At 60.7% G+C, this 10,688-nt stretch overlaps 1 protein-coding gene across 3 annotated transcripts; it reads left to right on the top strand.

Moving 5' to 3' along the window:
* Nucleotides 1-1,303: 1,303 nt before the first annotated feature.
* Nucleotides 1,304-9,644, top strand: LOC134375496 (mas-related G-protein coupled receptor member F). 3 transcript variants are annotated; one of them, XM_063093969.1, is made up of 3 exons: nt 1,304-1,443; nt 4,705-4,806; nt 7,750-9,644. In XM_063093969.1, exons 2-3 carry the CDS (start codon nt 4,759-4,761, stop codon nt 8,731-8,733), a joined length of 1,032 nt encoding a protein of 343 aa, XP_062950039.1. In that variant the 5' UTR covers nt 1,304-1,443; nt 4,705-4,758; the 3' UTR covers nt 8,734-9,644. The 3 variants fall into 3 exon arrangements, with proteins under 3 accessions (XP_062950039.1, XP_062950040.1, XP_062950041.1); XM_063093970.1 differs by lacking the exon at nt 1,304-1,443 and adding an exon at nt 2,073-2,136; XM_063093971.1 differs by lacking the exons at nt 1,304-1,443; nt 4,705-4,806 and adding an exon at nt 5,554-6,024.
* Nucleotides 9,645-10,688: the final 1,044 nt, after the last annotated feature.

Here is a 10,688-nt window from a genome sequence, read left to right as displayed (position 1 = left end):
TTTAAGTGTCCAAACGTAATTACACTTGGAACTTGCCTGGATTCGGCCTCCCCCGGCCTCCCCGTGTAAACAAGCAGCCCAGCTGGTCCCCAGCTGGCTGCCCTGGAGAGGAGGGGACGGGTCACCACCCTGCCTGCTGACCGCCCAGCCTCTCTCTCGGCCTTGGGCATGGTCCTTGAGCCTCCAACATCCCAGAGCCGCACACCTACCCCACCCCACTCTCCGAATAAAAAGGCCCCCAGAGGCCAGCTGCGCCATGCAGGGAACAGCCCAAGGCTCCCTCCTGTGCTCTGAGTTTGCACTTGGGCAGGACAAGCGGGAGGAATGCGGCTCACAGGGCAGGTGCAGGGAAGCCCTATTTCTCCGTCCTCTTCAAGTAGCCCACGGAGGCGCACCTCTCCCAATCTGGGTGTCATCTGCTCCCTCAGGGAAAGCTTGCAATTCCCTCAGGCTTCCTGGGCCGTGAGAAAGTTGGCCCAGGGCAGAATTGGCCCTCCCTGGGTGGCTCCCTGCTCTTCACCACCCCAACCTCGCGGCCACCCCTCCGGCTCCTGCACCCCTCCGCCCCCCAGGCTTCAGCTCGGTGCCCGGCCACTAACCCGTTTCGGGACCCCGCGGGGCTCGCTGGGGGGAGGCTGACTCATCCTCCCGCTGAGCGGCACACACACCAGGCACCAGAGCCCGCCAATTTCCCCGCTCGGCCCAGGCGAGCACTGTGATTTTCCACTTGCACCATCTGATTGCCATTAGGGCTGGGGGAAAGGGAATTCCTGGTTCCATAAGCCCACAGGGGGCCCCCAGGCAGATTCCAGAGTGGGAAGGGGCGTGGGTGCCCCCTGGGTGGTGCTGCCCAGCCAATTCCACACCACCCTTCCATGGAGCCCTCATCCTGCTGACTCCCAAGCTTCTCTGCATTAGCCCCTCAGTAAATGAAACAATGGGGGAGGGACAGGCCCCTCCTGGGCCTGCACACCCCGAAATGCCCAGTAGGAGCAGACCAAAGGCGCCAGGCAAGTGGACAGCCCGGTGCCCCCTCTCCCGGGCAGCCTGGCCGAGCAGCAGGATGCAAGGGAGATTAACTGCTGGACTCGGGCCGCAGTGCTCAGGCCAACGTGACGTCACCAGGCGGAGAGATGAGTTCCCAGTGGGGCTTGGGGGGGCTCCTGAGCGGGGCATTCCTTCCTGAAGCCTCATCCCTGCTCAGCCCCTCCTCCTCACCCTGCCCCCTCCCCCTCCTGCCGGGCCTGGAATTGGGTTTGGGGCGGGTTCTGCTTCCAAAGCCATCTCCTCCTGCAGGCGAGGGCTCGTCCTCCACTCTGAGCTCGCATTTTCCGAGGCTCCGGGCAGTGCTTGGTGCTGGCCTGCTGCCCTGGTGGGTCGGCCAGCAGAGGCGGGAGGAGCCCGCCACAAAGGGGAGGCCTCCGTGGATCAGGACGGTCGCAGGTAGCTGCATGGGGCCCAGGGACCAGGGGAGGGTGTTCCAGGAACCGGGGCTGCAGGGCGAAGGCCAGGCAGGGAAGGAAAGTGAAGTGGGCTCCGTCGGGGCAGGCAGCTCCTAGAAATCCTGAGGCTCCAAGCAGGGAGCCCTGAGACCCCAGAGCAGGGCTGTCAACCACTAGAGGACCTCTTCCCCCAGTCTGGAGGCTCCAGGATTCCCAGGGACACTGGGGAACTGTGAGAGTCCTACTCCTGTGTGGCAGGCCCTGCCCACCCCCGCAGCTGGCCTCACCCCCAGCCCCAAGCCGTCCTTCACTTCCAGCTCCTGCTCTGTCCTCTTGTGGGTGGGGGCTCCCCTCTGTCCCTCCCTCAACCTTGCAAGCCGTCCAAGCGTGCTTTCTGGAAGGGTTGGAAGGGAACACCCAGTGGGCAGTGTCCCAAGCGCAGGGAGACGGCTCCCACCACTCTCATGCATGCCGCCTTCCACGAACAACAAGTCCCAGCTTGGGGCAGCTGTGGGGCCAGCCCTGGGGTGGACACTGAGGGACCCGCCTCAGCAGCCACAGCAGGTCGGGCAGTGACAGTCCCTCCTTCTCCCAGGCCAGCAGCCTGATGCGGTTGCTGGCCTCAGATGGAGGCCGTTCCTGAGATGTTCTGCAAGGTCTCTATTCCTCCAGATAAGTCTCTTCAGTCCAAGTTGTGAGTAGGGGACTCAGGGACCTGGAGTGAGAAAACTCAAGTTCTCTCTGTGTCTGGGGGAGGGACAGACAGGCCCCTCCGATAGCCAGTGCCCTCAGGCCCAGCCCGACAGTGGCCAAAGGATGAGGAGAGGGGCTGCGATGGTCGGGCACAGTTGAGCACAGTCGGGGCTGGGTCATGGTGGGGTGGGGCTGAAAGGAGACAAGGCCAGAGGAGGTACACAGGTGGCTAGGCCATCCTTGGACTTGCATTTCATGGAAGGGTCAGGAGTGAGCTGAGCTGGCAGCTTTTGGGGTCAGCTTTAGTGGAAACTAGTTCTGTCATAGCCCCAATCCCACCCGGAGGACACACACGCTCACACGCATCCCAGGCACGTGTCACACACGTCTCTTAACATGGCCCATCTGGGGTCCACCTGGCTTCTAGATCTCTCTGTGCATGAGTGACATTGCGTTTCAGATCGTCCCTGGCAGGACAAGGACAAGGGCACAGATACACACACGGGTGGAATCGGTCAGCAGAGAAGTGAGCTAGGAGCCCCTACCACACGCCCACCCTTGCGGGGCTCTGTGAGGTTGGGGTCTAGCCTGGCAGGGTTGAAGGGTGAGGCTCTCCAGAGTCAGGACACCCCTGGGGACAAAGCTTGGGACCCAGACCTAAGGGGGTGGTGGGCGTCTAGAAGGGCCCCCAAGAGAATGGGAGCTGCGGAGGGTGTTCGGGGGCCTGGAAGGATGGAGGGTAGGCGGGCAGGTCTGGGGCTGCAGGCAGGGGGAAAGCTTAGACAAGCCCCAGCGCGTGGAGAAGCACGCGGCCGGCCGGTGCAACGGGACAGTGGCCCAACTAGAGTGGAGACGGTGCGTGGCGAGCAGCTGCTATCTGCAAGCGCAGTGCCCACGCATCACGCACGCACGCCAGGGTGCTCCCCGTGGGCACCCGCCGGCCCCGCGCAGAGCCACCCGCAGGCCAGGCACAGCGCCGCGGACACCCGGGGACGCAGGGCCGCGCCGTCCAGCTGCGCGGGGCCCAAGGGCGCGGCCGAGCAGCCCGGGGGGCGGGAAAGGCGCGAGACCGCCGGGTGGGAGGTGCCCAGGGCGGCGCTGGGCACTCCGCGTCCCCTGCCAGGCCGCGGCCCCTCCGGCAGCACTGGCGACCCCAGCTCCGGGAGACCAAGGGTTAAAGAGGGGGCGGGACGTCCGCGCGGACGGCCAGGCTTCTCAGCCAATGACGGGCGCTGCCACGGCCCCGCCCCCGGGCGGGAGGGGGAGGAGGCGGGCGGGAGGTGCGCGCGCGTGGCGGGCTGCGGCCGGGTGACCCGTGCGGCGCCGAGCGGGCTGCTGAGCTCCCCCTGCGGGGGGTGGGTGGGGACCCAGCAGCCTGCACCCCGGGCTGCCACCCCGCCCGCCCTCAAGCCCCTTCTCCGCTCCCAGCCTCAGTTTCCCTCCTTCGCAGCGGGGAGGGATAGGTAGTTGCCTGAGGAGGCAAAGCTCAGGTTGGGGGACAGAGGTCAATTCCGGGGATCCAGGGTGGGCGGACCAATGAGCTCTGGCCGGCCGGGGTGGACTAGTCTCCTGCAGGGTCGCCCCTTCCCCAGTTTGTCACCCCTGCCAGTCCTCCCGATTAGCAGTCCTGGGCGAGTCCAGCTTCCCCTCGCCCAGCCTGGAGCCAGGGCCACCACGGTGGCCTCCTGGCTCGCACCGTCCAGCTGCCCCTCCCCTCTGCAGCCGCTGTGGTCGTGGCCATACACAAATCTGCAAAGCTGCAGCCAGTGCGGTGGTTATGGTGTGCCTCTGGCAGGTGACCTCACCCCCAAGCCTAGGTACACCCATCAGAGGGAATTGAGGATACCTGCCTCACAGCTGGTAACAAAGACCAAACGGGGCCCTGGGTGTAGGCCACTGCCATGTGCCCAGCTGGCATTTGTTGACAGTGGGGTTGGCAGAGGTGGCAATGATGAAGCTGATGCCTAGGCTGTCCTGCCTTCCAGGCACCTGTAGGGGAAAGACCAGACACCTTTGCACATTACAAACACAAGGCCCAGCAAAGACCTCCTCCTCCAGGCAGTCCCCCGTGCCAGAAATGATCTCTCCTCCCCTGCTCCCCCTTCCGGGGCTGATTGCTGGGAACACCTGGTCCACTCTGGGCCGGGCACAAAGGACATGCCCAGAAAATGTGTGGGGGTAAATAAATGTACGTCTCCAGAAGCAGTCTGGCTTAGAAATCTTGCAGACCAAGGGGGAAGGGGAGGGCTTCTTCCCCAGTGAGAGGCGGTGGGGCTCCAGGGGTCAGCAGTTGTCTGAATGAAGAGTCCACAGGCAGGAGGGGGCCGTGCCCGTGAGGGTGACCTGCTCCAGAATCTCACTGGGACAGTCTCACCAAGCCCCTGCCTCTGAGGGAGCCGGGTGATTGCCATTGCTCTATGGTGACAGCAGAAAGCCACAGGCCTGGAAGGCCCTGGGAACCTGGGGTCAGGGATCTGGGTGGTGGAGCGTCTCTCAGTGAGGGGTGGAGAGCAGCTCTAGGTGGGACCCTGCTGCCTTCATTCTACCCTTTCTCTGGGCTTTTTGCCAGGTGGGTGTGCAGGCCACTGTGCTGCGAACAGGAACCTGGACTCCAGGCCTGAAGATGGCTGGAAACTGCTCCTGGGAGGCCCATCCCACCAACAGGAACAAGGCAAGTGCCAGGCAGAGGGGTCTGTGTCTGCCCAGACAGATGAGTGTGGGTGAGGGGCAGACCCAGCCTAGCACCTCCTCTCCCACACCCCACCTCCCGGACACCACCCTCTAGCTCTGCACCAGCGGTGGGTAGCAGTCCCCTCTGGGTTATGTGGCCTGGCACTGTTTACCTGGTTCCTCGGATCCTATGACCTCATCAGTGAGGCAAGCACAGGGACTGGACACCCTCAAAGTCCCCGGGGTCATCTTTTAGCAGCCTTGAAATGTCTCATCTCATATCTCCTTGCAGAGATGGTGCGGTCAGCTGTTAACTACAGCCAGGCCCTGCCAGGAAGCCCTAGGTGCCGGCTCCAGGGTGGCCCTGATATCGTGTGCTGCACTCTGGGCCACTCTAGGAGTGTTGCCCCAGGTCAAGGTCTGTTAGTCATTGGTTGACCTCCCCTCTGCAGTCCCAGCCCTGGCTGAGGCTCAATCAACCCTCCAGGCTGACCCACCTCCTTCTGCCCTACCCAGTCCCCTCTTTCTCTGAGAGACTTGGAAAGTCTGGAATTTCCTTCTGAATCCCAGGCAAAAGTCTCTTAAATTGGAAGGACCCCCCTCCTCCCAAATTTACCTAGTTCAACCTCTTGTACACTTGAGGAAACCGAGGCTTACACTAGGGTAGTAACTTGACTGTGGTCAGTCCACAGGTCAGGGGCAGAACGGGGACTCCTGCCCAGCCCCCCAGACTCCCCCCCATGCCCTTCAGTCCTTTCCTCCTCCCTACAGTGTCCACTGTGGAATGGCAGCAACAAGAGGCAGAGATTGGACTGGCCGGGGGAGTCGCCAGAAATCCCCAGAGAAGAGACCGAGCTCAGGGAGCGAGCAGGCTCTAGGGCGGGCGTTTTACAAGGCGGTATGTGGCTGGCAACAGCAGCTACACGCCCAATGACTCACCCGCCTCCCTCTCTGACTCCAAGGGGGGATTGCAGACTTTTTCCAGCCTGAGGGATCTGCCTTCATCCCATCCAGCCCCTGAAGCCCAGTTCTGCCCCAGCAGCTGAGCTGGTCCTCCCAGGCCTGTTTAGACATTGGATCTTACAAACTACTGGGTCTGGTTCCCCAGCTGAGAAGGGCGTCCAAGGCCTGGAGTAGTCAACATCACCCACAGAAAAGGAACGCCCAGAGCACGCTAAGCAGCTGGATTTGGGGGGCAACAGACAGAGAGGTTGAGCCGGTAAATGTATTTAGAGGATGACAGGTGGTGAGTAGGATCTCAGAGTCTCCCCAAAGTTTTGCCAACATCTCCAGTCCCTTTTTTGCAGCTTCACCTTGACCTGAGCCTGGCCAGAAGGTCCTTCCTTTTTTTACAGGGTGTCAAGCCTAGAGCCACCTCTCAGGACCCAGCTTTCGGCTAGAGCTTGGAGAGGGCGTGCTGGAGTGGGTTAGCGATGTCTGCCGGGGTGCAGGAAGGGCAGTGACTGTGCTCAGGTGCTCAGGGCCGCAGCCTTTGCTGCTGGGAAGGAGAGGTCAAACACGACAGCCTGAGAACCTAGCCCAGCTTGCAGATAGGTTGCGTTTCACCGCACAGTGTGTTTTAAATGTTAACATTTAAAGATAAGGATAGTTTGGGCTTCTCTGGAGAGGGGGAGGAAGATAAGCCATTCGGCCTGCAGGTCCCCGCTGGTGCAGAGCAGGCTGCCCGCTTTGCTCAGATGGGTGCTCTCCGATTTGCCATTATGCCACCACTAGCCACTTTCTTGCACCTGGCCCTGCTTCGTGCATGTATATGCCAGCCCAGCCCCTGTGGGCAGCACTGGTATTTGGCTGGGATGCAGTCTTACAGCCAGACCAATTGTTAAAACACTGCTTGAGAAGTAGCCACTGCCTCTTCCCCACCCAGGGGACCCCCTGGACTTTCCCACAATCCAGAAACGCAAAGGGCACCCGCGGCCCAGCAGGCAGCTGCTCTGATCCCACTGTGGGACGGGCTCCTACTCCAGCTATGGCCAGGGTCCACTCCTTTTTCTTTTTAATTTGCATGTGATTTTATTTCTTTTAATAAATATTCTCATGTTGTAAAGAATTTGCAAGAGTAGTACAAGGCACATTCATCCAGCTTCCACCTCCACTCACTCACCGTTCACCTTTCACCACGTGTGCTTTCTCTCTGTATCTCTTTTTTCTCTTTTTTACATTTTTTTTTTGTTTTTTATTTTTTGTTTTCTCTGTGTATCTCTTGATAGGTAGACTTTTCTTCCAGAATTATCTGAATGTAAATTGCAGACACCAAGCCTCCTTACCCCCAAATAGTCTGTGTCTTTTAAGAACAAGGACATTCCTGTACATAGCCACAGTTCGTTTTTTCATATTCAGAAAATTTGACATTGATGCGGTAATGTTATCTATACACAGTCCATATTCACATTTTACCAATTGTCCCAATAATATCCTCTGTGCAATGGTTTGGACCAGGGTATAACCTAGGATCGCAGCTCTGCGTTTATTAGTCATGTCTCTCTGGTCTTCAATCTGGAAAGGCTTTTCAGTTTTGTTTTGTTTTATTTTTGGTGGCTGGCCATTTCAGGGATCTGAGCCCTTGACCTTGGTGTTATAACACCGCACTCTAAACTACTGAGCTAACTGGCCAGCCCCTCAGCTTTTCATTATCTTGCATGACATGGACATTTTTGACCAGAGTTTATTCTGACCAGTGGGCAGCCGAGGGTCCTTACCAGCGACTGCCTGTCATTACTCTGGCTCTGGTAGGCATGCCATTTGGTGTCCTGGGACACAGAGTGCTAGCATTAGTCACAGAGGTTTTCTGCCCCTGTTTCAGTCAGTTAGCTGCTCCAGAGCCAGTGACCCTACAGACCCCGCCGTCTGTAACTGGGACCCAGGTGCAGGTGTGCAGGTGCGGCCCAGCCAGCCTCACAGGTGTCTCCCCTCGTGCCCTGCACAGATGTGTCCCGGCGTGAGTGAGGCCCCAGAGCTGTACAGCCGTGGCTTCCTGACCATAGAGCAGATCACCATGCTGCCACCCCCTGCCGTCATGAATTACATCTTCCTGCTGCTCTGCCTGTGTGGCCTGGTGGGCAATGGGCTGGTCCTCTGGTTTTTCGGCTTCTCCATCAAGAGGAACCCCTTCTCCATCTACTTCCTGCACTTGGCCAGCGCCGACGTCGGCTACCTCTTTAGCAAGGCCATGTTCTCCATCCTCAACACGGGGGGCTTTGTGGGCGCGTTTGCTGACTATGTCCGCAGCGTGTCCCAGATCCTGGGGCTCTGCACATTTGTCGCCGGCGTGAGCCTCCTGCCAGCCATCAGCACGGAGCGCTGCGTGTCGGTCATCTTTCCCGCCTGGTACTGGCACCGGCGGCCCAAGCGCCTGTCGGCTGTGGTGTGTGCCCTGCTCTGGATCCTGTCGCTCCTGGTCACCAGCATACACAGCTACTTCTGTGGGTCCCTGGGCCACGAGGCCTCCGGCGTGGCCTGCAGACACATGGACATCTTCCTGGGCATCCTGCTCTTCCTCCTCTTCTGCCCGCTCATGGTGCTGCCCTGCCTGGCCCTCATCCTGCACGTGGAGTGCCGGGCCCGGCGGCGCCAGCGGTCTGCCAAGCTCAACCACGTCATCCTGGCCATGGTCTCGGTCTTCCTCGTGTCCTCCATCTACTTAGGGATCGACTGGTTCCTCTTCTGGGTCTTCCAGATCCCGGCCCCCTTCCCCGAGTATGTCACCGACCTGTGCATCTGCATCAACAGCAGTGCCAAGCCCGTCATCTACTTCCTGGCCGGCAGGGACAAGTCGCAGCGGCTGTGGGAGCCTCTCAGGGTGGTCTTCCAGCGCGCCCTGCGGGACGGCGCCGAGCTGGGGGAGGCCGGGGGCGGCACGCCCAACACGGTCACCATGGAGATGCAGTGCCCCTCTGGGAACGCCTCCTGAGAGGCCAGCACCCGGGGGAGGCAGGGGCATGGGCGGCCAGTGGCCTCCGGAGACCCCCTACCTTGGGACAGGAATGAGGCAGCTGCCTCGGTGCCCACATGGGAGGGGACAGGTCTGTTTCCAGCCTCCCCATCCCGTCCCTCCTTCTCCCTGGGCTGGAGGTTCCGGGGGTGGCTGAGAGACTGAGCAGCAACCCTGTGGCCCCTGCCCATGTCCCCCTGCCACTCTCTTCCTTTAGTGACCCATTGTACAGAGCTGACCCCAAGTGGTGGGGCCCCTCCTCGCCCAGGCTGGTCAGTAAAGGAGAGGAGGGGGTCACCCAGCCCTTCCACCTCCTGCCCCTCGAGTCACACCCCCCGTAAAGGTGACCCAGCCAGCACCATCCCCCCGCCAGCCAGCAGCGCCCCCCCACCACCATTAGGGGACTGTTCTCGACCTTCCGTCCTCTCAAGGCAAATCAGTGAGCTAACCCGGAGGACACGGTGCTGTCTGGAAGAGGGTCTGATTAACATGTATTGTAGCTAAGGCTTCCTGCAAACAACATCCCTGCACCCTTGATGAACCGCTTGGTGACTTTAATGGGGAGTTTCTGGTCATGGTGAGCTGCTTGTGACAGGAAGGAGCTTCGGCCACCTTAGGTAGGTGACTGCCTTTCCTGACTCCAGGCCAGTCTAGGACAGCCTCCCGGGGCACTTGATGTGTCCTCAAGGCCACTGCGGACCATGTGGGCAGCTCCTGGACAAAGTGTCTTGACTCTAGCCCCCACCTGAAAGTGGGCACTGGCTTTATGCTGGCCACCCAGGACTGGCACTGTGGTGCCCACCTAACAGCATTGTGGCCCAGTATAGCCAAAGGAAGTTTTATAAAAGACAATAAAATGTATATCAATAAAATTTTATATTCTGCAGTGAGGAAGGCTTAACACCCACCCTCCTAACTATGGTCTCTGTTCCCACAGTGAGGATGACCAAACGCAGCTGGAGTCCCAGGATGGACAGACCCCATGCTGGGCAGCCCCCGTGCCAAGCAGCCCCCATGCCGGGCAGCCCCTGTGCCGGGCAGCCCTCTTGCCAGGCAGCCCCCATGCTGGGCAGCCCCCCTCGCCAACCCCCATGTGCAATCTGTTCTCTGCCTCCAGCTCTCGGGTCTGCTCCTCTGGCTGGGTCTGTGCACGCCCGGGGCACGCTTCTTCTCCTGCTAGGCTGTCCACTCCTCTGCCAGAGGGAGCGATGGTCAGCTAGGCTGTCCTCTGTTTGCTTAGGCCGATGCCATGTGTCCCCTGCCAGGGCCCCCACTGCCCCGGGAACCTTAGTTTCCATCTACTCTGTGCCAGGCCTGCGCTGGCTAACACAGTCCCCACCCATGAGAACACGGTGTGTCCACACAGAGGTTCCCTAGAGAGGGTGGCTTCTTCACCTCCCATTACTCCAGACTGCCCTCTCTGTCCTGAGCTCCCCGTGCCCGAGGCCTCTCTGTACCCAGTAGTAGGCTGGGAGCCCTCCCAGGACACAGCCTCCACGAGGGCCAGGGCTTCCCCTTGCCTCTGGTCAGCTCCCGGAAGAGACCCAGCCAGGCTGCCTAGGACCCCAGCCCCTTTGGGGGAAGCTCCTGGGGAGAACCTGCCCACCCCGTGGCCCTAAGGAGAGAGACCAGGGCAGAGGCATCGGTGGCCCCAGTCAGGGAGTGTTGCCGATGGAGCTGAGCCCCTCCTCCGTGGAAGCCAAGCCGGGAGAGGGCAGCGGAAGGCAGTTCTCCAAGCTCCAACTGGCGTGGGTCAGGCCATGAGCAGTGCCAGGCTCGCCCGCCTGGCCCACCCAGTGCCCGGCCTGCTATCCGCAGACCCTGGAGCCGGCTCTGCCTTGCCCTGGTGACGTGCTTCCAGGGCAGGATTGCAGCATAAGCCCACACGGGGGGGATGACCCCCCAAGCCCATGTCCCTGACACCCCCCACCTCC

Source organism: Cynocephalus volans, chromosome 4, assembly GCF_027409185.1.
Source record: "Cynocephalus volans isolate mCynVol1 chromosome 4, mCynVol1.pri, whole genome shotgun sequence".
Taxonomy (NCBI): domain Eukaryota; kingdom Metazoa; phylum Chordata; class Mammalia; order Dermoptera; family Cynocephalidae; genus Cynocephalus; species Cynocephalus volans.
This window is presented reverse-complemented; position numbering and strand designations above follow the sequence as displayed.